The 27,801-nt window shown below is 38.3% G+C and overlaps 1 protein-coding gene across 1 annotated transcript; it reads right to left on the reverse strand.

Annotated features, from left to right (window-relative positions):
* Window positions 1-27,801, reverse strand: MTPAP (mitochondrial poly(A) polymerase). The gene is made up of 9 exons (XM_047741153.1): window positions 27,614-27,801; window positions 20,679-20,851; window positions 18,549-18,782; window positions 17,025-17,249; window positions 15,545-15,756; window positions 13,350-13,576; window positions 2,577-2,669; window positions 2,421-2,494; window positions 1-759 (listed from the first exon to the last, which is right to left on the reverse strand). Exons 1-9 carry the CDS (start codon window positions 27,765-27,767, stop codon window positions 397-399), a joined length of 1,755 nt encoding a protein of 584 aa, XP_047597109.1. The 5' UTR covers window positions 27,768-27,801; the 3' UTR covers window positions 1-396.

Genomic DNA, 27,801 nt, shown 5'->3' on the forward strand with positions numbered 1-27,801 from the left:
ATAGCAAATTCTGAAGCTTTATTAAATTCAATGACTACATATGTACATACCCAAAGTCCTTGTAAATGATTTCCATCCGGGGCCTAATGTTGATATCAATAATGGTTTGATTCTAAAACTGATTTTTTACCTCTTGCTTTGTATAGTTTATCTAAAGTGCATTCCAATCCTCTGTCACCCATTCCTTGTGGCGGACGTTCTAGGTGCTGATGGATCTGAGGCTTATCAGGCTGAAAACTCCCAGAACTTCAGACGAGGAGGAGGCCCAGTGAGAAAATCATGAAAAGGGACATCGGATGACAGCGGGCATCTATGAGTGTTTCACACCCATTCTTCCAGGCGCCCCAAAGCGCATGTTCTCGGGAGAAACCAGTTCTTAAAGCGAAGGAGGAGCCACTATGCCTGAGTACTAACTGTTCTTTTCCCATTGGTGTTTGTGTCATTTTCTGGACTGCTACTTTTTATGGATTCCAGCAAATTTTTAATTCTTTCACTTGCAGGCTTCTTCCTTTTCTTCTTGGCAAGAGACACACTATTTACCACCGAAGGAAGCAGCAGCGTTGCCAGCCCCCAGGGCCGATTACTTGATGGGGAAGGGCGATCTTTATCTTCCTGACTTAAAATCCAAGCACTTTCTCTGGCCAGATCTACAAATTTTTGTAGCTGGCTTTGATTTACATTTTTGCTGATGTTGAGAGAAGTTTCAAAAGGATTCTGAATATGCAGGGGAGAAGACTCAGGTTTGTTTTGTTCCCTTCCCTGCAGATTATTATAAAGAAGAAAAAATGTATAAATATATGAAAGGCTCAGCTATAAGAACAATTTAGTCTAATAAAATGTCAAAATCAGGGAAAATCCCAGCATTTACTTTACAGAGTAAAGAATTGCTTTCCTAAGAGAACTGGGTATGTGTGCATGTCGTGTGTGTGTGTGTGTGTGTGTGTGTGTGTGTACGTACGTACGTACGTACGTACGTACTTCTGATTGGGTTTTTTTTACCACTGTAGTTCTGTGATTTTTCTTTAGAGAAATATAAGTTAGGTTTATAGCTATGGATGATGATGCTCAGATGGGAGTTATCTAGACTAACTCAATCAACAGAAATATTTTTAAAGTATCAACTGACCTAAGAGGATAAAGCAAGGAAGGGAAAAAAGTGAAAAAGAGCAGAAAATAAAATGAAGACACACTTATTTTTGAGACTTGCTAAAACCAAACAGAAGCACACAAAATTAGAATATCCTTAAATTAAATACAGTAATTAACGTTTCCCAAGAATAAAGTCAGAAAGGAAGAGAAGGAACAAAAGGTTATTCATTATTCACTATAAAACACTGCAAGTTTTCTATTATATGCCTAAAGATCCAACTTCTATAAGCTGCTGACAGGTAAGGCCACATCCCATAGAAATAAAAGAAAAGCTAAAGCTGTGATTCATCCGACCAGCAGTGATGCATTAGTATATGTAATCTTCTCTTTCAAATGATATCACACATATTACTAAAATAGTAACAAAACACAGGGCCACGATTCTCCAATGTGAGCAGCACCTCTTTATTCCCCAACTGCTCTCAAGCCCTGCCCAGCAGGGGTCCTGCCTATCCATCACCCCTGAGGCCCAGGGGTCAGAGGACAAAAAGGATAAAGAACTTCATGTGATCAGTCACCTTCCTCTCATATGGAATCTAAGCCATAAGAGCTTGCATTCCAGAGCTCTGTGTCCCCTCCTTCTCCGTTCCCCACACTTGTCTGTTGTTGTTGCTGTTAAACAAAATCTCCATAAGCAGGATAAGAGGCAAGAATGAAAAAAGGAAGAGGTAAATAAAACAACAAAAGAGAGTATCTGATTATATGTTTTATGTAGCCAATCTTACAATGGTTGTAACCGAGTACCCAAATGCTAAACAGAATAAACCCAAACAAAGAGCTACCTCAAGTATCCCTCATTTGGTAAAAAATTTTGCCTAGGATTCTGCTCTGGATTTTCTTTAAAAAAAAAAATAAAAGTCTCTTATTCCAGCTACTCATATGAATCCAAACCATAAATTCATTTGCCCAAATAAATTTAGAGCTCAAATTGAGACAATCACTAAAATCAAAACGGCTGGGTATCCTACTTCTTCCATGAACACAAAAGCAGTTTAATAAGAAGTGTATATAAAATTATCTTTTCCAGAAGATTTTTCAGAATATATTCCACATTTTGAAGGAGGCAGTATTAGATGCTGAAAGAGCTGGGTTTTGCTCTTCCAAATAACTAGATGAATGATCTTACATAGCTCCTTTAGGCATCAATTTCCTTATTAGTATCTCTTACTGTGGAGCTGAAATATAATAACATGTTAGAGTGCTTTGAAAACTAATTAAACACTAGTACAGCAGAAGACCACTTAGTCATTAAATATTAAAATATTATTTACCTGTCGAATATTTATGGAATTTTTATTGAAAGCGAAATTGCCAAAATATTCAAAAAATTCTTTCAGTAGTGATTCTGTAAGAAAAATAAAACAAGGAAAATAAGAGGAAGGTCTATTTCAATTAAAAACAAAGAAAAAGGGGAAAAAAACACCTACCTAGTGTTTCTGTGTTTCCTGAAGGTTTAATTCTATTCAAGTCACTAATAAACGTACAGTTGTGGCCTTCTATTATGCATTTATCTTCTGCACCTTCAAAAAACAGAAATGGAAAATTTCCACATTTCAAAGATATTGTCTACTTCAGAAAGGATTCGATAATTAACTAAATTGAAGTTACAGATTAATGTATCCTATTATTAGTGTTATACATATTTACACTGAATAGGATTTAAAACTCCTTACCAAAAAGATTTGAGACTAATTACAGTACAGTGAAATTAGCATTACATTTTTTTTTTAGCATACTGAAGTTGTCTATCAACAACACAACAATTCTTTTTTTTTTTTTTTAAGATTTTATTTATTTGACAGACAGAGAGCACAAGTAGGCAGAGAGGCAGGCAGAGAGAGGGGGGGAAGCAGGCACCCTCCTGAGCAGAGAGCCTGATGCGGGGCTCGATCCCAGGACATGGGGATCATGACCTGAGCTGAAAGCAGAGGCTCACTCAACCCACTGAGCCACCCAGGTGCCCCCAACCCAACGATTCTTAATCTATCTTTTGAGGTTATCAGTTTTTCAGTTATAAACGAAAATGTAGATAGCTCCCATCCTTCACCAACTCAAATGTTGGCACTATCTTTGATCAAAATATTGAATTTCCTCTCCATTTCTATCTTCATCACCCCTTCATGCATGTATTTGCAACAACGACACAAACTGAATGGTCTAAGAGTTTTGAAGAACTTCTGGTGATTTCTAAAAATGCAGTATTCTGGCAAAACTAGAATTCACAACCACAAAGTAAACAGCACCCTAGACTTAAGCATTCACCTCTTCTTATAGTATCTGTATCTTCAGAAGGATTCATCCCCTTCATGATAAATATACAGCCAGCATGAAATTCCTCGCCCATTCTAACCTACCTTCCACTGCACAGTAAGCAAGCAAATTCTCACTCTTCGAAAATCGGATCAACAGCCACCTCATCTGAAAGCATTTCCCAACTCCAAGTTGGCCATCCTCTGTTAGTTATTTCACACTCCATGAGCACTTAACTGACTGTCCTGTGATTGTGTATGCATGCTGCCCACGCCCCTACCCCAGTCTGGGATTACAAATGTCGCTGTCCCATTCGCTATTCCCCCTCTCCACATCCAGTCTAGCCACAAATGTCTAGCATACAGCAGGCACATAACCAGTAACCTGAATGATATTTTGAAGGGATTAAATATAGAAATCAGAAAGAGATAAATAAGGGTCCTTCAAATTTTTGTCTCCCCCTTTATTGGTCGTTTTTTGTATTTTTCTTCTAGCAGAACTATTAAGAGGTCCAAACATTCCAGTATGCCAAGACAGTATGTAAGACCTGGTCACTAAAAGAATTTCTCAAGTTACTCTAGATCCTAACATATTAATTTTACTTATTTTTTAAAAAGATTTATTTATTTAGAGAGGGAGAGAAAGAACATGTACATGATGAGGCAGGGGGAGAGGGAAAGGGGAAGCAGCCTCTGCACTGAGCACAGAGCCTGATGTGGGGCTCAATCCCAGAACCGTGAGATCACCTGAGAGGAAAGAAAGAGTCGGATGCTTCAGTAACTGAGCTATCCAGGCACCCCATATATTTATTTTAATAGCATATTTTATGTCCTCTATTACATTACTTAAAGTACCCTGAAGAACTTATACTCGGTTATACTTAGATCTATTTTCCTTTAAAGATTTTATTTATTTGAGAGAAGGAGAGAGAGAGAGTGTGTGTACAAGAGAGCATATGCATGAACGGGGGCGGGGGGGGGGGGGTGACGGGGCGGGGAAGAGGGACAACCTTGATTTCTGACCATGGAGCCTGATGCTCTGCTCAATCCCAGGACCCTGAGATCATGACCTGAGCCGAAGTCAGATGCTTAACCGACTGAGCCACCAAGGCATTCCACACTTAGATCTTTTTTTTTTTTTTTAAGATTTTATTTATTTATTTGACAGACAGATCACAAGGAGGCAGAGAGGCAGGCAGAGAGAGAGAGAGAAGCAGGCTCTCTGTTGAGCAGAGAGCCCCATGCGGGGCTTGATCCCAGGACGCTGGGATCATGACCTGAGCCCAAGGCAGAGGCTTTAACCCACTGCGCCACCCAGGTGCCCCACTTAGATCTATTTTTTAATGGGACCCAGGCACATGTTTTACTCTTTCAAATTATCGACAGTTATATTTCTTGTGACATATTGACAGTCACATATATTGATGCTCTTTTAGCTATTTTGTCTTTTTTCAGGAAGGTATTTCCAATTAAAGCATTATAGAAAAATGAGGTCCACATTAAAACATTTCAAGAACTGTACAATAATGAAAAACCGAGACCGTCTCTGTGACCGCTACTTTTCACTAAAAGGGTTAACAGAGTGTATTAAAACTCGAAGGACAAAAAAAGTATCCTCTAATTTAAGATAGGGCCATCTTTGTTTTTTCAAAATTCCTAAGGCATTCAAACCTAGCAGCTTGGCTGTCAAGTATTTCCCCTCCTATCGTCTCTGCCCCATTTATCTACTGTAACACCTAGACAACATGCACACAATCCAATATAATAGCCACCAGCCACATGTGGCTATTAAAATAAAAAATTCACTTCCTTGACCACACTAATCATACTTCAAGTGCCTAAGAGCCACAAGTGACCAGTGCCTACCCTCCTATGTACAATATGGATCTGAAACATGTCTATCATCACAGAAAGTTCTACTGGATAGTACTGTAATAGAAAAATGATTCCCAACCTATTCAGACATATGAACCGTATCACTATTAGTTTAAACCTGTGGTACTCTTTTCTTAAAAGTATTGTATAACATAGTGACAAAAACTTCTAAGTAAATACAAACTCCCGGTCATGAGGAAAAGAGCCAGCTAAGCACCTTAATTAACCCATATTAGGAGCTTGATGACACATTCCCCCACCTTCACCTTAAGTGAGCTTAGAAACTATGAAAAAATAAGGTTATGTATTTACTAAATATGATTTCCTCGCTTCTTTTGGAAACCTCAGAGCCTCATGGATTGGTACATCCACAACTCTTTTTCAGCACAGTATACATGACAAATAAAATGCACTGAGTAATGTTCCCAGAGACACAGCTACATTGATAACTTACCCACAGTCTTCCAGGCAATTAATATCCACACTATAGGAATTGATAATTAGTAACAGGGATCACTCCTGGCACTCTTAATAGATTACTGAGGGGCTGCAGCACAGATAATCATGTCTACAGGCTGTATAATTATTTTGTTAATCTTTCTGGTCAAAAGAACAAAATCTATACTGTGCCAGCTACATGTATTTCTAGTAAGTCACCTGAAGTTGACAGGCACATATGTAAGGGGCGTAACAGGAATAAAGTTCATTTGAAGGCTTACTATTTTTTTCTTTGATAACAAATCTTTTGTGTTGTCCCATTTTTGTAAGAGGAGCTTACTGGAACACAGCTTGAAGAGCTAAAAATCGTAACTATATTCAGCTTCTAGCAGAACTATTAAGAGGTCCAAACGTTCCAGTATGCCATGGATCAGCAGTAATTAAATGGGAGAAGCCAACAGGTGATCCGTATTGTATAATTAATGCAGACAGTTTAACACGAGGGGGCAGAGGTGCTATTCACAAAACGACGTTTTGTTTCCTTCTAACCTGTGCAGCCAGAATGCTTTCCGAAATGCCCATCCAGGCAACTGCCTCTCAAGCACTTGGACCTAACCTTGTGAAGAATGTGTTATGGTGATATCTGTGTTATCGAAGGAGCTTTGTTTATTGCCTCGTAGCTCACTCAACTCCAGAATGTGACTCAGATACTATTCTTCACACACGCACATCTATATACAGATCGTTCCCTATTAATCACTCACGCTCATCAACGCACAGGGTAAAATTTTACCTGCTTATCCCACCATGCCATATGCTCCACGAACACTCGGCCTCTCCAGGAGGGAGCCAATATTCTGATTAAGAGCACATAATATGGGGTAAAGATGATGAAAGGAACACAAGCGTCTTTCTTTCTTCCCCTCCCCAAACACCAATGAAATCTTAAAGATGGAGAACAGAAGAAATATGAACCAAAAACTTTTCAGTTTTAGAACAGATGGACAAGCAGCAAAGACTTAGGAGATCTGAAAAGACTGAATACTGAACTAGCAGTAAAGAAAGCCAAGAAAAAACCCGATCTATGAGGCAGAGCTCCCAACAACTCAGGAGCTGTGAGTACCAGGGCTAACTGGAAGCACCAAGACTGGGAGCCTGATGGCTGAGAAAGCAGTTAGACTCCCCCAGATCTCCTCCTCCTGGAAAGAAAACCTTAGGCTTACTTTGGACAGGGTAAAAGAAAGGATATCTATACACAGGAAGACAGGAGACACAGCTGAGGGTAGGAACAATGTTCTAAAAGGAACAGTAAGTAAACAAAAGCGTAGTCAATGTCTACGTGACAGCATGCTAGTATCAGGGTCTTTTCTTCCAGAAAAATAAGAGTCATTTCTGGGGAATCTGAATAGCTCAAGAGGAATGACCCAGACAGTGACATAAAGCACCCTGAGATCATGACCTGAACCGAAGGAAGAGGCTTTAACCCATTGAGCCACCCAGGCACCCCATCAACTGGACTTTTTAGTTCCTAACTCAAACATGAGCAGATAATCAAAGACTACCAAACACCTGAGGAAAGCCTCTAACATGACACTAAACTTAAAATGAAAAATGAATAAAATGAAAAAAAAAATTTAGAAAAACAGAAGCTACATAAGGAAAAATTAATTAATAGAATATTTGATGACTGTTTTGACAAAAGATTTTAGACAACTAGCAGCAAGCTGGAGATTCCAGTAATGTTAAGTACATGAAAAACTAAGCAAACAAGAAAATAAGGAATATTAAAAACTATTAATTCCAAAGAACAGAAAAAGTTGGGCAGGAATGAAAATTAATTTTAGTTTACTCCATGGATTAGACAGGAACAGCATTTACACAGTCATAAAAGTATAAAGAGTGCATAGCAAAATTAAGCCATAGCCATATTCAGAATATGAGGCATGGAAGAGATGTGTGTATAGTGAGGAAAAAAGGTAATTCCTCTTCTTCCATAAAGGGAAGTTATACATACTGCCTAAAACTAAAAATCAAGAAACATGGTCATCGTTTTGCAACATATACAAATACCGAATCATCATGCTCTATACCTAAAACCCATATAAAGTTGTATATGCCAATTATACTCCCTAGTTAAATAGAGAAATTATGACACTTTTTGAAAATATAGTTTATAACAGCAAACAGATCAGCTAAAAAAAGTTAAAAGTGGTTACCTACAGAGAGAGGCAAAAAGAACAGGAGGCAGAGGCTCAGAGTGTGAGTTACTAAGTTCGTAGAGTATTTTATTCTTCACCTATTATGTGCATCTGTACTTTGGTAGAACTGAACTTTCAAAATCAGTTCTTTTCACTTAACACCATTAAGAGAATGAAAAGGGAACCACAGTATGTATTTATTTGAGATATAAAGACATACACATGAGGGGCGCCTGGGTGGCTCAGTGGGTTAAAGCCTCTGCCTTTGGCTCAGGTCATGGTCCCAGGGTCCTGGGATCGAGCCCCGCATCGGGCTCTCTGCTCAGCAGGGAGCCTGCTTCCTCCTCTCTCTCTCTCTGCCTGCCTCTCTGCCTACTTGTGATCTCTGCCTGTCAAATAAATAAATAAATAAATCTTTAAAAAAAAAAAAAAAAAAAAAAGACATACACATGAATCCACAATGTATGACCAAGGACTCATGAGGAATATATAAAGAATTCCTACAACTGAATTTTTGGAGAAGACAGGCCAAGAGCAAAATTGGCAAAAGACTTAAAGAAACATCACAAGGATTACTCAAGTGACTGATGTAGGGATGAAAAGGTGCTCAACTTTATTAGTCATTAGGGAAAAGAAAACCAAAACACAGCCATGATGCCCCCACGCATACATTTAGAACAGCTACCATAAGAAAAAGATAACAGCACGTGTTGGCAAAGATACAGAGCAATTAGAACTCGTCTACAATGCCTGTGGGAGTTTACACTTTGGAAAACTGTTTGGCAGTATCTACTGAAGCTGAATATACCCAAATCCCAAGACTCAGAAATTCTACTCCTAGTTTATACTTGATAGAGGAGTGCCTGTGCTCACCAGACGAGATGTGCTAGAATGGTATTAGTAATTACCTGTAATGGTCCCAAACTACAAATTATTTATATGCCCATCAAAAGTAGAATTAAAAATATTTTTTGGTTTGTTCCCGTAGAACACTGTGCCACAATGACAACGAGTGGTCCACAAATACACGAAGAGTAGGAATGAATCTCCTAAACATAATATTGAGAGAAAAGAAACCAGATGCCAAACAATACATTCTCTATGAGACATAAACAGGTAAAATGAACCCATGCTGTGGAAGTGGGGTGGGGTGGGGAGGGCGTGGAGGGGCCCGAAGGGAAGACAGCTAGTGCTTCTGTGGTATTTTCACTCAGGGAGGACTTTCCATGGGTGTGTTCAGTTTGTGAAAACTGATACACATACACGCAAGTACTTCTAGATGTAATATATTTCAGTTACCTTAAGAAATTTGGTAAACCTCTCAAAGTTTTCTCACCTATGAAAATAGTAAATGTGCCTTATGAGATTTGCTGGGAGGACTGAATGAGATGGTGTATATGACTTTTTAGCCAAGTGCCCAGCACAGGGTCAGCACCCAGTAAGTTGTTCCTGCATCACACAGAACTAACAATTAAAACTCTCTTCCATCCTGGGGTTTCTGCATCAAAACTGCCAAAGATAATATACCCAGTCATTTCTTCCTCAAACCTTTAATTCATCGCAGGAAGGAAGCACAGGGATCCCAAACAAAAAGGTATAACCTAACAACTGTTTATGAAAGGAAAATGCCACAGAAAGCACTAAGTGAAGAAGTAAATTTAACAAAGGCAGCAAAGCCAAAATAGGAGAGAACACACAATAACAGACATAATGGGGAAAGGAGCAGAGATTATAAGAAAACACAAAGAAACAGAAATTCAAGAGTAACCAAAATACAAAAGTTTCCATCATGCTCAGTACAAAAAGCTCTCAACTGTAAAAAGCTCAGCCTATCCTCTGAAATCTGTTTACTGAACTTCTCCTACGAACCCAATGCTATGCCAGGAACGGAAGATGCAGAAATGAATCAAAGACTGCCGGCCCTAAAAAGGCTGGGCCAACACAGGCAGGTAAATAAGTTGGCAACACGACAGCTGTTACAATATACATGTGTACCAGGTGTTGGAAGCCAACAGAGCGCTACCTCCGGGAAGGCCGGCAGCGGGGAGCCAGCCAGGAGTGACCTAACAAATGAGATCTTGATCTGGGTTCATCTTCTCCCTTGCCTGGCGGAACGCTGAAGAGCTTCTCTCCATTGGAGAAGAGGAGGCAGTGAGAAGAAGGCAGTATCAGGCAAAGACAGGGACACAAGAGCAGAACATGAGGACCAGCAAGGAGCTGGTAGAACCATGAGTCTCCAGATTTGCACACAGAAGTGAATGTAAGAGATGACGAAGAAAGGGAAGATCAAAGGGACCCTAAATATAACTCTACGACCTCTGGATTATTCTAAGTTCCAACCAGGTTTATAAGGCCCTAGAAGTGATAGAAGGTGTTCCAGAAATTCATGCCGCCTTCTATTAATAAACAAGCGAGCAAGCAAATATTTTTCTTTTTTTAAAAAAGACAAATTGAGAGCCACTATCTGAAAATCGAGGCAGAGGCACAATGTAGATTATACACAAGACTTAACTCACTCAGCCAATCAACCACAGAGCACCCGAGATGGTTTTGACAGTTTCAGAGTTTATCATTGTTTTTATTCTTAGGTCCTGTAGCATATATACCAATGTGGGACCACTGGTTAAAATCAGAAAGTATAAAACACATGGAACCTAAATGAATAAAAAAATATATTTTTATAAAGTCTCCTTAAAATAATCTTCGCATCCTTAATATACATTCATGAAAAATCCTTTTATAAAAAATTCAAGGTATTATCAGAACTTCAAAAAAAATCAAAGATAAAAAAGTAACAATAATGCTAATCAAATTCATGTATTCGTTTATTGGCAATTCACGCCCACAATGTGCTCTGTGTGGAGATTAAGCTGCAAAAAGCATCCTGAAAATTTCTCTTAGTGTTTAAAAGCTATCACAAGGGGTGCCTGGGGGGCTCAGTGGGGTAAGCGGCTGCCATCAGCTCAGGTCGTGATCCCAGGTCCTAGGATTGAGTCCCACACTGAGTCCCCTGCTCAGCAGGGAGTCTGCTTCTCCGGCTGCCTGCTGCCGCCCTGATTGTGCTTTTTCTCTCTGTCAAATAAATAAATAAAATCTTTAAAAAAAAAAAAAAAAGCTAGCACAAAAAATTGTAAGCAACCAATTTGGTATATTTTTTTTTTTAAAGATTTTATTTATCTATTTGACAGACAGAGATTACAAGTAGGCAGAGGGAGGCAGAGAGAGAGGAGAGAGCAGGGTCCCTGCTCAGCAGAGAGCCCGATGTGGGGCTCGATCCCAGGACCCTGGGATCATGACCTGAGCCGAAAGCAGAGGCTTTAACCCACTGAGCCACCCAGGCGCCCCCCAATTTGGTATTTTAAAATAGAAAATTAAAGAATTCCAAAACTAGTTGTGTCTGTTCTGATGCCATTAGATGTGAATAAAGGTAAATTGTTTTAAAAAATAGATCTGGAATAAAACCTCAACATGTCATTTTAAGTTTGTCCATCAATCACATTCTTTTTCTAAAAATAATTAGCAGAAATTTTTTCAAAAAGATTTTAGGAAGTTACCTAAGGATTTCAAGTGAGAATAATATAGTAAGAGATGAATTTTTGATAATCATTCTGCTAGTTATAATTAGACTGGTGGGAAACAAATGGAGGTAAGGAGAGAAGGTAGTAGAACTGCTCCCAGGAAGGGTCTGTCAAGGGCCCAACTCTGACAGGGGTGGCAGTTCCCACGCGGCTGGAAAACAGCAACAGGCTATTAGGAACAGTTTGCCCCCTACGTCAACTTGCCTCTGTTCTTCCTCCTTTTCATAGCTTCTGCTTTCCTTAGCTCCTAAACTCCAAGAGTTCCATGATTTTTCCCCAAAATGGTCTCTGTGAGGGCAGTTTTTTTTTTAAAGATTTTATTTATTTATTTGACAGAGAGAGAGACACAGCAAGAGAGGCAACACAAGCAGAAGGAGTGGGAGAGGGAGAAGCAGGCTCCCTGCTGGCCAGAGAGCTGGATGTGGGGCTCGATCCCAGCACCCTGGGATCACGACCTGAGCCAAAGCCAGAGGCTTAACAACTGAGCCACCGGGGCACCCCTGTGAGGGCAGTTTTAGGCATGAGCACACACACAAAGGTTGAAGAGGAAGTGCTATTTACAGGTTGTTTATTGTGAAGAAATACCCACATTTTATGTCTGTCTGTCTGTCTGCGTGTCTGCCTTATGCCTCTACCAGGGTGTGTTACCTAAGAATATCATCCATATCCTCACTGTACCAAAAATACAAGCCAATGTACAATAAGCAACCAGGAAATATTGAGTGAATGAATGACCCCAAACAATGAAAGAGCACAGCCACGGATGTTGCCTCTTTAATTCAACCTCAAGAGAGAGATTCATGACCACTACCCTACCTTCTGAAAACTTCCTACTCTGCCTTACCCTATCACACTGAGCATTTTTAAAGCTCGGTTTCAAGCTACACCAGTGCTTAACAGGGTTCACAGGAAGAATTACTTCTAATTTGGATAATGAGAGAAGGTGGCACAGAAGAGAGAATTGAGAGAAGACATGGTCCAGGCAGAAAAACAAAGAGTCTGAACCAAAGAGCTAAGATGGAGCGTGAGGAGAGGCACCACGGTACTGAGCGCAACGTGAGCGCACAGGAGGAGGGACAGGAGAAGAGGCTGGGGGGTCGGTGTGGCTAGATAAGTGAAGATCTTCAATACCAAGCTATGTAAATGGAGATTTATTCCATAGGGAATAAAATCCCCTTAAGGTTATTTTAAACCAGGAAGCTTCAGAGATGTACTTTGCTGTGGCCACAGCACCAAGGATGGGGGAAGACACAGTGGCTGTGCTCTGTGAGCATATTCCTTACTTACCTTCCTTTTAGAATTTAGAACTGTTCATCCTTTAGTATCTCTGCAGTCTACCAAAATGTCAATTCATTTGTGACATAAAGAATATACTTATTTTACAATAATTCACCCATGACTGCTTGTAAGCTTTTAACTAAAAAACACATTTAGGATCTTTAAAACATTATGAAACATTTTAGCAACTTCAGGAAAAATCTGGAAATAAATTCAGATTTGGAAAGCCATCACCGAAACTCTGATCCACTCAAAAGTTGTATCTGGGATGTTTTTTTCTCCCCAAGATCATTCCAGGCTTGGTCAAGAGAGAAGCTCCAACTGTTTCATGATAGCTGTAAAGAACCTTGCCAACTGACACAAACAGGACAGAACTCTAAGGGCCTCAGCTTCGCAAATCATCTGCTCTCATGACCCCTTGTGGGCATTAAAAAATACAAAGCACTTTAATTTTAGATTCACAAAGTTTTAAAAACACAGGAGACAAATCTTATGACTAATAAACAAACACACGTGTCTGACAACACATGGTAATTATATTCTTTTAAAATGTCAGAAAGAGAAGAGACTGCTTCCAGTCTTACCTGCTAGAGTTTTTAGGTAGTCAAGTGTTGGAAGAATAGGGGGTGATCTCCTCTGGAGAAAAAAGATGACCATCATTGTAAGAGAGAAATTTGTAATCCAAGAACCAGGAATACTACTCGTTAATGAATGTGCTCGAGCCCAACACCGAATACAGAACACCAAGGCTCTCACTCTTGAGTCGAGAGCACCATAAATATAAAGGAGTTCAGAACTTTTCAAGGCAATCCTTTAAACGGAAAAAGGAAAAAAAAAAAAAAAGAATTTTCAAACCCCAAATTATGGCTCCAGAGTAGAGTAAAAACACATACCTGGAAACATACATAAATATCTTACTGTTATCTACGCATACTCAGAACACCATGATCAGATAATCAAAAGCATTATGTATATGCAATATAAAATTTAATGTGAATGGCTGAATATCAAATACATTCATTAACATTAAAACACTCTTTTAAATGCTGATAGTCCTACTGCAGTTGTAAAACTCAGAACTTTTAATCAAAGTTCCTAAACATGACTACATCTGTGTTCTTTAGTAACTATCAATAAAGACACTGACACATTTGTAAATGAGAGGCTCTACACCTCACTTTCACACCTTAGTTATCTAGTCCTTTCGCAAGCAAGGAAAATATTCTACTTATTTTATCAAGAGAGTATACATGTCTTAAAATTCAGCCAAAATTATGTAAGTCTAACATTTATAAAAACCAAAACCCATGAAGATGTCTTTTAAAGAAATCAAATTTCAATAAATAAAGTCTTTTTTATAAGATATAAAAATATAAAAAAAAAATATTTAAAAATCTATAAAAATAAATAATAAAAAAAAAGAAATCAAATTTCAGAACCTATTTTCAGAGTCCAGCGTGCTAACCATTACACCATGGAACCCGCTCCTCAGACCCTATTTTCAGTAAGTTTCCTAGTCATAATGTTACAATGCAAAAAATTATTAATCAAAAATATTTTAAAATTAAGCTCCCACTGATCAAACATGTAATTTCCCAAAGAACCAACAGAGGGCACAAGACCATTAACAGTAACAACTTCAACCTATAAAGTTTCATCATGGCATTTACTTCCTAAGTTTAAAGAAAAAAGAAGAAACGGCAAATTAGAAATTCCACATGATTAAATGTGTCATATAAATAAATCTAAATTAAGCTGAAAATAAGTATCAAATAGTGCAAGGTATTTTATATAAAGAAGCAATGCAGGAGTATAAAAACCTGAAGGATAGTAAAACAAATTTTAAAAATCTATCCTGACAAGACAATAAACATAACACTACTACAAACAAAGATGTCATTTTGTTCTAGTTTACATGTTATTAAAAAAAATGTAATAATGATAGGAAGTGCATTATATATTTTTATTTATTTTTACTCTCTGAACTACTTGAGAGAAACTCCAAAGCACTCAGCACTGACTTGTTAGTGAACATGAGATGAAGCGAAACAGCTCTGGAATGGATTTTTTAAATCTGTTTTTTGTAAAGAGTATTTATCTAACAGATAATATAGTGAAATCTAATGCATGCAATGAGAATACTAGAGTTATGAAATAAATTCAATTGAGAAGTTTGCCCGACTAAGAATGAAAGAAAAGGAATCAGAGTATGAAAAAAACGTGTCATTTGCACCCCATTTTTTTAAGGAAGCAGGTTGCTAGGATAATGAAATGAAAATATGCTAAAGGAAGAAACTATGCGGTCTGAAGCTGCGTAGACTGCTTTCTGACCTAAGCAAACACCATACAGGTTTAGGACCCAAACTATATCTAGAGCCAATTCAAAGGTCAAACTCAAGGTGCTACTTTATTTTCTAAAGGTGCTACTATATTTTCTAAATATACTTGGAAGACTACATACAGAACATCTGCTCTAGTGCTTTCATGTTGTTATCAGGCTACGTAAGTTAAGAACAATGAAACACAGTTCTCAGAAGATGATGTTAGTTAGGTATGATAACACTTTAAACACAATATCCTAAGGTTTTATTCATGAAAACCAAAAAGCCAATAGATATGTATGAGAAAACATTTCCAATTTTTAAATCTAAGTGTCCAAAACTTTAAAAAGTTATTATTAAAACATATATGAATCCAAAGCCACTGTTTCTGTACAAGAAAAACTATGTTAAAACCTCATAATATTCACATTTAAGATGATAAATTCAAGAGATCATACCTATTATTAGTAGTCAAATCACACTGAAATCCAGAGGCCTGGTGTGAGAACCTCACAAGAGGACACCGAGCATTTAAGATTTTCTGTACACCCACACAACCAGGGCCAAAGTGGTCAAGGCATTCTCCTATCACAGACAGGATCTTCTGAGTTGCAATCCTTTCTGAAGGAACATTTTTCACTTGAAATTCCATCAGAAAATTTCCGGAGGTCTGAATAATAAAAACATTTGAAATGGGAGCTTTTTATAAGAAGGAATTTCTTAAACTTTCTAGAAGGATGCTCTAAATCATTTTTGGCACAACAGAAACCAGAAAACAAGAAACACACACTCAAAAAGTTCTTCATGAAATCAAAGCCAACAGCAGACTTAAAAAATCTTCAGTTGTCTTTTGTTTCTTCAGAGTATAAAGTACTAAATTAAAAAATCACTGGCTTTGTACAATTAACTGATATGCCACTATGTATCATATAACACAAAGTAACATTACATGTAGAACCACTGACTCTATAAATTCAGCGACCATCTATCTGCCTTTTCCCAGTTAGCCATTACATCATAAAAGATGTTTTAAGCCCACAGTAGTTAGAATAGGAAGTACATGTACAAATCAAATCAAACAGCAAATCAATCAAAGAAAACAAACTATAATCTGACTTTAACTATATATAGGAATTTAATACAAATGATTCCATAAATCACTGGGTTAAAATTACTATTTAACAAATGAGTCAAGTGGCCCTTGAAAAAAATAAACTGGATCCTGACTTCAGCCCTTAACCAAAGTAAATTCAACATAAATCAGATTTACACACAAAAAGTTTTATCAGTAAAGTACTAGAAAACAAAGAATGTTTTTGCAAGACACCCAAAATATAACAGCATATTTAAGGTCAAAATGAAGATATAGAAGAAGACACACGAAGCAAATAACAAGTGGTTATCTTAACATACAAAAAAAGAATGTAAGGAAAAAGCATACATAAAAATAAAGGACATAATTTAATGATAAATGAACAGTAAGAAGATATAATAATCATATACCTATATACCCACATGAAGCTAACATAGCCTTTAAATAAAACAAACATCAAAAGAATTCCTAAGGAAACTTAACAAAACCAAAAAATCATGAGATTTCAGAATATTTCAATGACTAGATAAACAGATTAAAAAAAATTAGTTAAGATACGGACAATCTGAATAACACAATAAATAACCTAGGCCTAACGGAAAAACTCCAGAATCCTTGGAAAAAAATAATTCATTTTATTGTGTATGTGTAGAATATTTACCAAAAAATGATCATATATTTTATCAATACAAAGAAAGACTTTATAATTCCGAAGAATCAATATCAAATAGATCATATTCTTTAGCCACAATGTTTACTAAAGTTTAGAAACCAACAGTTATAATTTTACAAAGTCCAAAGATTACTTTTAAAATATCTTTAGTGATCTAATGAAATATAATTACCTTGTTGGTGTTGAATTTTCCAATTTCACCTAGATCCAAAAACATGTCCAAATCACATCCTAATTTCCCAAAACTGTTCACAGAGGAGCCAAAGGGTCTCACTGTACAGTCCTGAAAATACGCAGCTGCTAGGTCTTCAATAAGAGAACAGGTGAGGTATCTGAGCTTAATGTCCTCCTCCGTCAGCTGGAACTCCTTCAGGAGAGTGTTCAGCTGATCATCTATCTAGCTGGCCAGAACAAAACCAACAAAATACAGAAAATGTACAGGTCATAGAAAATAACTGTCATTTTACTTCCAGAGATCTGATGGCTTTGGAGACCTACCATAAAAACATATTTTTTTTCCTTCAATTGTAGAAGTTGATTAAATTTTTTTTAAAAGATTTTAAAAATATTCCTTTAAAAAGAACTGAGGGAATGATAACATTGGCAAAATCAAAGTTGGCTACAGCTAAACTCACTATTACTTTACAATTAAGTATTGTTTTAGGAAAATGAAAAGAGTAAAAAGCTCCAGAAAGAGATCAAAACAACCACAAAGCTAGACATTTTAAATGAAGTTGGGGGAAGGAAGAACCAATGTTAAAGGCAAGAAACACTAGAAATAAGCAATGCTTCAGGTAACGAAGGCCCATGATTCCTCAACTCCTCAGAATAATAATCCTGTATCTTCACCAGAAAACTGGTGTTAAAGGCATCACATTTTGAAACTGCACTGAAGTATTTAAAATAAAAATCATAGCCTCAAATGCCCATATTTGGAAACAGTACTGAAATTAATTGAACTAAGAAGCATTCAACTCAAGAAAAGTAAAAGAAAATAAAGGAAATGTATAAGGTTAGGAATAAATTTTTTTTTTTAAAGATTTTATTTATTTGACAGAGATTACAAGTAGATGGAGAGGCAGGCAGAGAGAGAGAGAGAGAGAAGCAGGCTCCCTGCTGAGCAGAGAGCCCGATGTGGGACTCGATCCCAGGACTCTGAGATCATGACCTGAGCTGAAGGCAGCGGCTTAACCCACTGAGCCACGCAGGTGCCCCAGGAATAAAATTTTTATAATTAGAAAATCAAATCAAAAATAGCATTTCGATAAAAATCATGAACTAATTCTTTGAAAGTACTAAACTAGCTAAACTTCTGACAAGGCTTTGTAAGAAAAAATTAACTAATATAAACAATGTTAGGGCAGCAAAACAGATTAAATCAGAAATGATATCTTTTCTGAGATATTTTTAAATTTCTAGAAAAATGCCAGGTACAACTGTATGTCATTATGCTGACTGGAAAAAGAAAACCTGTACAGACCAAAGGCTGAAAACTCTGGAAGAATGTGGTTACTTGGGAGGAGCACAAGAAGGGTGTGGAGGCAGGGAGTGGGGAAGGATTACTTTTACTTTTCACTAAACATATTCCCTAGTCTGACTGTCTTATGATAAGAACCCATAATATATAAACTAATGTCACACACACACATATTTTCAGAAATTGGGGGAAACCTGGGAAGTATACTTAAAAACTTACACTTTCTGCATAACAAAGTAATTCAGAAAGCTTCTTGCTTGAAGGAGGGGTATGATTACTGTACTGTACGCAGGACTGTTCTGAAGTCTGGTTTGATGGATTCTTCATCTTTACGTTGAAGAAACGTGACTTGAATGGAACTGCAGCCTCTGTGTCCATACTCGGAGTGCGAGTTACATTCTGTAGTGAAGTGACACTTTCCTTTTGACAAAACTCCACAACAGCATAAAGACCCTAAGCCAAAATCATAAGGAAAAACAGAAGATATCTCAGAAGGATAATAGTTGACATAGTATTTCAGTTCAAATATCCGAAGGATTATCGTAATACTAAAAAAGATTCATTACAAATGATACACTTCTAACACAACCGCTGGTTCTAATCATTTTAAGCAAACTAAGAAAAGGAACACCATGAAGGAATATTAGCCGACAGAAGCTGAAAACAATGACGAAACAGAAAATCAAAAGGCAAGTCTTGAAAGAAGTTGCTGTGGCCGATGAGGAAGAGGTGACTGCCTATGTTCTCTAGGATTCTGACGGATTCTTACCCCACGTTGAGGTCTTTCATCCATTTCGAGTTTATCTTTGTGTATGGTATAAGAGAATGGTGAGTTTCATTCTCCTATATGTAGCTGTCCAATTTTCCCAGCACCATTTATTGAAGAGACTGTCTTTTTACCACTGGATACTTTTTCCTGCTTTGTTGAAGATTATTTGACCATATCAAATTGTGGGTCCGTATCTGGGCTCTCCACTCTGTTCCACTGGTCTATGTGTCTGTTTTTGTGCCAGTGCCATGCTGTCTTGGTGATCACGGCTTTGTAGTAAAGCTTGCAATCAGGCAACGTGATGCCCCCAGCTTTGTTTTTCTTTTTCAACATTTCTTCGGCAACTCGGGGTCTTTTCTGATTCCATACAAATTTTAGGATTATTTGTTCTAGCTCTTGAAAAATGCTGGTGGAATTTTTATCAGGATGGCATTGAAAGCGTAGACTGCTCAAGCCACTTTGGAAAACAGTGTGGAGATTCCTTATGAAATTAAAAACAGAGCTACCGTATGACCCTGAAATTACATTACTGGGTATTTACCCCAGAGATTCAGATGCAGTGAAAAGAAGGGCCATCTGTACCCCAACGGTCATAGTCGCAATGGTCACAATCGCCAAACTGTGGAAAAAGCCAAGATGCCCTTCAACAGACGAATGGATAAAGAAGATATGGTCCATATATACAATGGAGTACTATGCCTCCATCAGAAAGGATGAATACCCAACTTTTGTATCAACATGGACAGGTCTGGAGGAGATTATGCTGAGTGAAATAAGTCAAGCAGAGAGAGTCAATTATCATATGGTTTCACTTACTTGTGGAGAACAAGGAATAACATAGAGGACATCAGGAGAAGAAAAGGAAAAGTGAGTTGGGGGAAATCAGAGGGGGAGATGAACCACGAGAGACTATGGACTCTGAAAAACAAACTGAGGGTTTTAATTTTTTTTTTTTTAAGATTTTATTTATTTGTTCGAGAGAGAGAGAGAGAGAGAGAGAGCACACGCATGAGCACAGGCAGACAGAATGGTAGGCAGAGGCAGAGGGAGAAGCAGGCTCCCCGCCGAGCAAGGAGCCCGATGTGGGACTCGATCCCAGGATGCTGGGATCATGACCTGAGCCGAAGGCAGCTGCTTAACCAACTGAGCCACCCAGGCGTCCCCAAACTGAGGGTTTTAGAAGGGAGGGGGGTGGAGGGTTGGGTGAGCCTGGTGGTGAGTATTAAGGAGGGCACGTATTGCATGGAGCACTAGGTATGGTGCATTAAACAATGAATCTTGGAACACTAAAAAAATAAAATCAAATTAAAAAAAAAAAAAGGCAAAACAAAAATCCCTCACCCCTGGCCTTTATCCCTAAGATAACAGACTACTTAAAGTATTCAAATGATGGAATCAGTCAGCTTTAAGTTACTTATAATTCTGTTATAATGCCATAAGGATGTCTATTCTCATACCAAATAAATCATTTAAGAAATTTAAGGATATCAAAAGAGAATCTAACTTTACCATATTGCAAATAACAAACAGAGCCTTTTTCTTTCAAAGGCATGAATGGTAAATTGTTTTCAAATACTTACAAAGCTCTCATAGAAGAAATGATTACTAATAGGTCCATGTTGAGATAAGTATTTCAGAAACTTTTTTTCACTGATTTTATTCGGGCAATGTATTAAAACAGTTCGCTGTGCCTGTTCTCGTCTTTCTTTCTGCACCTCAGAGAATTTCTTTTTGGGAGTCCTGTCTTCAGAGCCTATGAATGAGACAAAAACATTTCCAGTGCATGCGTGTGCTTGCACGTTCTCTCTCTCTCTCACACACACACACACACACACAGATATAAAATTTAAAGCATATTTTGAAAAGGTATATAAAGATTTTATAGCTGACTAAAACCATTAAATCCAAAACTCATCTTCTTTCTTCTTTACCTATGTAAGAATGAAGCTATACTACTTCCAATTTTCATTTTACCATTCTCCTGGTTTTGATTTACTGCATTCAATGCCAGCACTGAAAAGAGAGATCCACAAAATTTTAAAAGCAAAATCAGGAACGTTAAAATCACTTGTGTAACACCTTCCCAAATGCACACATACAAAATCTGTACAAAGTATAACATTCCAAAGCCTAAAGGAAATTATTACAAGCCTGAGTGTAATGAGAATGAGTTTAGAACTTTAACGTATTAAAGTAAGTTATTATCGTTCTTCTTCACCCTGGGCCTTGATCCGGCTGAAACAATTAACAATGAGTTACCAACTACCATGCTGTGTATCACAGGGAAATCAAAGAATTTAAAATCCAGTTGCTGCCCATAAAAGTTCATGATAATTTTACTAACAAAATACAGGGTTATTTTGGGGCGCCTGGGTGGCTCAGTGGGTTAAGCCACTGCCTTCGGCTCAGGTCATGATCTCAGGGTCCTGGGATCGAGTCCCGTATCGGGCTCTCTGCTCGACAGGGAGCCTGCTTCCCTCTCTCTCTCTCTCTGCCTGCCTCTCTGTCTACTTGTGATCTCTGTCAAATAAATAATAAATAAAATCTTTTAAAAAAAAAAAAATACAGGGTTATTTCTTTTTTCATCAAAACCACTCCAGGGGGTACCTGGGTGGCTCTAAGCATCTGCCTTCAGCTCAGGTCATGATCTCAGGGTCCTGGGATCAGGTCCCACATTGGGCTCTCTGCTCAGAAAAGTCTGCTTCTCCCTCTCATTCTCCCTCTGTGCTTGACCCCCCCCCCACCTCCCTCTTTCTCTCTCTCTCTCAAATAAATAAAATCTTTGGGGGGAGGGAACCACCCCAAAGGTTAGGTGTTTTACAACCAAAGGAAATGAAGACAAGAGCTGTGAAAATCAAGATTTAGGTATTAATAATCGATGACCAAGAAGGAAAGATCGCCAACTAAGTATAAGGAAAAAGAAAATCATTCAAATTCTAAGAGCATATGAGAACGAAACACTGAGTTTTAGAAAGTAATTTTTTTCCTCCAATCTATTTAACTTCTAGTTGGGTGGCTTAAAAGTGTTTCCAGAAATCTGGAGATAGATTCTAGAGATTATAAATCACCAAGTCTGGTATCGATACTCCAAAGACTTCCAAAGAAATTAAATAGTACAGAAAATAGAATTGTTATATGGAAATTGGCAGATGCTTTTAGACCTGTCTTCCTTCAGAAGATTATAATACTGATGGATCAAGGAATAGTACAAACACACTGCACCTTAATTTCAGCAAACTCTAAGACATCCTCACAGACCAGACAGACAAATGCGTTTAACCAGTAAGGGCTTGCTGAACCCTAACTTCTGTTCAATAGCACAGACCCAGAGGCAGTTTCTAATGGCACACCACAGAACTCCTGACCCTGACACAGTCCACATTTCCAACTGATCAGACACATATTGAGTACCTTTCCTACATTCACTACATACAAATAACCCTGTATTTTGTTAGTAAAATTATCATGAACTTTTATGGGCAGCAACTGGATTTTAAATTCTTTGATTTCAGCAGGTGCTGAAAACGCATCTCTTAAATAGGGGTCCACATCTCCATTCTGAATGCCAACTCTTTAACATCAATCTCTTATTTCAAGGTCTGATTCCTAAACTGGTCTCATTCACACCAGTCTTTTCCTTCTCAAGCCATTCTTTGTTGACAAAGTGATCTTTATAAATTAATCTTTTAGAAGTCTCATTGTTTGACCTCTCTGCTTCAAACCCGTCAGTAGCTTCCCTACTGCATTCAAGATCAAGTCTAACCCTGATAGCATGGGTATAGTTATTGGCATTTTGTCCTACCACTCCCTTTCAAAGTCAATTTCTACCATTTCCTCCTTCTGCACTGTTCACTTAAGCTACTCCACACACAATACTGCCACATACTGTGAACTTTTAAAATTGTCCTGTCTCTGAGTGGAATGCCCACTTTCTCATTTTCTGCTCAAAAACTCTATTCACCTTTCCATAAGTCTGTGAAGACTTTTGACTTTCCAGGTAGAATCTCCTCCACTCCGTATTACCTTGAACTTCAACACTTGTGAAAGAAGGTAATTCATGGTGTTGTACTTACTTAACAAGATGGAAAAATATCTGTCCTCCATACTGAGGAGAGAGACTATTATTATTTTGATCTCAGTCTACTGACAGTTCTTCCAATTTTTCCTATTTCCTTTTTTTTTCTTACACTGGATCTGCCTAGATCACCTCACCCACTCTTCCCTTTGTAATTACTACCTATATATTCCTGTCTGTTTTTCACTGAGTCTAGACTGATGTCTAAGGGCTTACTGTAAAAGTAAAGTCAAATTGTTAAATTTTATAAAGTGAAAGTATAACTCCTTCCCTTGTTCTCTGTCCCTAGTAACACCCAACCATTAAGTTTGGTATTTAAGCTTCCAGACATTTTTAAGGCACATATAAACATACACATTTGTGTTTCTCCACAGATAAACATTTTTTACATAATTAAAAGATTACTGAAATCATATTATACATTGTTTTATAATATACTTCTGAAGACTTAATACATCGGGGACACCTGTGTTTGTATATGTTTACCTCATTATTTAAGTAACTGTTTAAGTATTCTTGTTAATTTATCATAGTTTAGCAATCCTCTGCTGATAAATATTCAGGTGCTTTTCCTTTCTTCACTACTACTAACAATACTGCAGTATCAACTGCACACAACGTCTTTGCACTTTTATACAAGTATATCCCTGCAGTTGGTCACTAGGAAGAGGAGAGACTGAATTTAAGATTGATAGAGAAGTCTGATAAAAAGATCAAGAAATGTGCTTGAGAAGATGGGAGAGGTAGAAACCAAAGAATTAACCGTTCTGGCCTTGAACAACAGTAGGTAAGAATGATGAGGACAAGACAAAGTTGTGAAGGAAGGGACAAAAAATTCAGGTTGTTTGAGGCTCCTGGGTGGCTCAGTGGGTTAAAGCCTCTGCTTTCGGTTCAAGTCATGGTCCCAGGGTTCTGGGATCGAGCCCCCCGCCTGAGCCCCCCCGCGTCGGGCTCTCTGCTCAGCAGGGGGCCTGCTTCCCTCTCTGCCTGCCTCTCTGCCTACCTGTGAGCTCCGTCTGTCAAATAAATAAAATCTTAAAAAAAAAAAAATTCAGGGGGCACCTGGGTGGCTCAGTGGGTTAAATCCTCTGCCTTCGGCTCAGGTCATGATCTCAGGGTCCTGGGATTGAGCCCCACATCGGGCTCTCTGCTCGGCGGGGAGCCTGCTTCCTCCTCTCTCTCTGCCTGCCTCTCTGCCAACTTGTGATCTCTGTCTGTCAAATAAATAAATAAAATCTTAAAAAAAAAAAATTCAGGTTTTTTTATTATCTCACAAAAGGCTTAGCAAAGCTACAAATGACACAAAGTTTAGAGTAAAAAGTAGTGAGTGCTAATGTTTTATGACCGACTCAACTTATGGTACTGATGACCTAATCTGGAAAGCATAAACTTAAAACAAAAAATAAGGCTAAATACTGTTCTACATCTAAAATTAAAAACAACATAAAGATACAATGACATAGTGGGGAAGAAAATCAACTTAGGAGTAGTTGCATATAAAGGGCCCAAAATTTCGATTTGATCATAGCTCAGAATTAGTCAAAGAAATGTCTTAATTTTGGGGGTATGGATAGGAAGAGAACAGAGAAACATATATAAAACTCCAAACTTTATTAAAGCAAATATTTTCAAAAATCCAAATCTAAGAGATAACAGCATTTCTTTACTATTTACTGGCCAGGCCACATATGCAATATATGTTCTCCTCTGGACATACTGGATATGAAGGATATTAAAGAACCAGATAGGGGTGCCTGGGTGGCTCAGTAGGTTTTGTCTGCCTTTGGCTCAGGTCGTGATCTCAGAGTCCTGGGATCCGGTCCTGCATCAGACTCTCTTCTCTGCTCAGCAGGAAACCTGCTTCTTCTCCTATTCCCCCTGCTTGAGCACGCACTTGCTCTGTCAAATAAATTAGGTCTTTAAAAAAAAAAAAACAAAAACAAAAACCAGAGAACATCTGGAGAATAGTAATAAAAGGTCTAGAAACTGACAGAGAATTACTATAAATAAAGTGGGATTTACAGCCTGGAAAAAAACTACTGAGAACCCAAATGCTGTCTTCAAATATAACAGTGAGCCCTCCATTCGCCACAGCACTTTAGTTTTCCAAGCACTTTTACATATATACTCTATATTTTGATTCTCACAATAACCTCTGAGATAGAGCGGGTCTCATAACTGGTGAAAAAATGGCACAAAATCAAATGTCTAATAAGGTAGGTAGCCATTTATAGAATTAATCTGTTGTCTGGTTACCACCAATGGTCCCCCTTGTTGGAGGCACAAGACATCCCTGCTTGTAGAAAAACACTGTATGAAGTGGGGAGGGGGGGCAGTCAATACAGTTATCCTACCTGTGACACTGACCCTCACTCCACTAGATGGTCTAAGATTATGAGACTATTTTGGAAAGCTCCTCTGGGTCCAAAGCGGGGGTGGGCACGGGATGTGATCAATCAAAAGTTCTTTCTTCAAATTCTACAAATTCAGGTAAAAGATGATCTTATGCTTCCTTCTGGTGAATGCTACAAACAGGTAAACATGAAGCTGCGGTGGCCATGCCTCTGTGGAGAAGATTCTGAGATCAGGAGGCCACCAAACAACAGCTGAGGAAAACAACAAGACCCTACATTGGCCATATCCATCCAGCTGACCTTAATGCACCTAGCTCTCTCTGAAGTTTCGTGACATGGCTTGGTTTGTCCTCCCCCATCTACTTAAGCTAATTCAAGTTAGCTTCTGTCACCTGGACCCCAAAGAGGGATGAATAATACACTGCATATTCTCATTCTTAAAATTGAGGTTCTTCTCCACTACTTAAATAAAAGCTATGTCAATGTTAAGCTTATTTAGCTCATTACAAACATTTTCCAACCATTAGAGCCTGACCAAAAAATGGAATTGACTGATTTTGGACTAGTGTGTTCCTTGTTACTACAAAATATTACTAGAAATGTTTTCCATCAAGTTCTCACACTAAATGGAAACCTCAACTGGAAATTTCTCAAGTCCCTTCCAATTATAAAATGTCATATTTCTGAGTATAAAGTGCAGTTACCTTCTTCTCTTTTTAAAAATGGAAATCTATAGGAATGTTTTGTTAGGCACCACAAGAGTCTGACCGTTTAGCCAGTTATGATACAAAATGAAACACATTTCCTAAGAAAAACAACAAAGCTGTACAAAATGAAGAGTATAACCTGGGAATCGGGTTCTTTCCTTACCTACTTAACAGATGGGTAAGTATGAACTAGCCATTTGGACTAGCCTGTTTCTTCATCTATAAACTGCTGTAATAACTCCTTCCACACCAACCTGACAGAGTTTTAGTTCTCAAAGAGCATAAGAAGAAAAAAAAAAAAAAACAACTCCCAAATCTATACCACTATACAGATGTTAAATAACAATAGCTTCTTGGCAGAATCCTTACTCAAATTTTCAGTAACTTGAGAATTTTTAACAGAACCACCTTCTACCAAATACAATCCATCAGTATGTCAATGAAATATCATATTAAGTAAAAATTCCTGCTCCCTGTCCATATGAATCTTCATTTTATATAGTCTGATGAGAAGAGCAAACCTACCATTTATTTTAGGGAACATTTTACTTGTTTAGCCTACTATAAAAATATTCCCAGAAATAATTTCATCTCTTAAAACTACAGCAGAAATCGACAGTTTGCTTACTAACTCTACTCGAGGTCTAAATGAACTCACCTATGTATCCCAGCACAAGTTACTTTGCTCTTTGAGCCTTTCTGTACGCCTGTTAAGTGGCGAGAGTAGATACATTCTTTGCTAGATTGTTTTAAAAATTGTAAATCAGATACCGTAGCTCCAGGGTCACAAAAGGAGTTCAATAATAGTGAGCTCCTCCATACACAAAGCAGCATATAAATTTAGAACGTCTGCGGGACAGCAGCCTGTTCCGGTGAATGCACATCTGTTACCATGTTACCAAAATGGCCAAAAGAATAAACCAAAGGACAGTAATTTCCACAAGCAGAACACTGTATTTGGGAGCCGCGAATAATGCTATTTCATTATTGCTTTACTATCCTCATCCTCCATCAACAACTTGTAAAATCAAATACATTTGTAAATGAAGCAACTGACTGATGTGTGGCATCGCTGTTTTCATTGGGAACGTTGTTTTGCCAAATTATAAAATATTAGCAGGCCTATTTAAATACTTTAATTACTGCAGACAGGCGCCCTCAACCAAACATCACCCAACCCACTCCCACCATGAGCAAGGAGCGGCCCTGCGAACCCCTAATGAGTTTAGAGGAGGACGGGACACGGCCTCACCCTATTGCCAAAGGCTCCACGGACGTATACACAAGCCACGCGCTCGCCCAAGATCCCAGTCTCTTCCCCCCTTCCCTGGCCCGCTGTGGGTCCCCGAAACAGCAAACCGGGGACACGGCGCCCTCACCAGTCTCCACGTTCCTCGAAGACTGCTCTTCTCTCTTAACGTCTGCGGCCACAGTGCCTGGGCAACTGAGAAGCCTGTGGGTAGGACGTCGGACTTGACCTCTCTGAGCACAGAGGGGTAAACGTGCCAACATCCCCACGCCGCGAGCCGCCATTGCCAAAGCAATAGAAGTAGGAAAACGAAAGGGC

The sequence above is a fragment of the Lutra lutra genome, chromosome 8 (assembly GCF_902655055.1).
Source record: "Lutra lutra chromosome 8, mLutLut1.2, whole genome shotgun sequence".
Taxonomy (NCBI): Eukaryota; Metazoa; Chordata; class Mammalia; order Carnivora; family Mustelidae; genus Lutra; species Lutra lutra.

Excerpts from the sequence above, each read along its gene's own strand:
- MTPAP (XM_047741153.1), bottom strand. The coding sequence starts at position 27,767 with ATGGCGGCTCGCGGCGTGGGGATGTTGGCACGTTTACCCCTCTGTGCT. Across the intron at positions 2,495-2,576 it reads AGGAAACACAGAAACACTAG|AATCACTACTGAAAGAATTT; the intron begins GTAGGTGTTTTT and ends TTTTTCTTACAG. Across the intron at positions 760-2,420 it reads ATTCCATAAATATTCGACAG|GGAAGGGAACAAAACAAACC; the intron begins GTAAATAATATT and ends AATAATCTGCAG.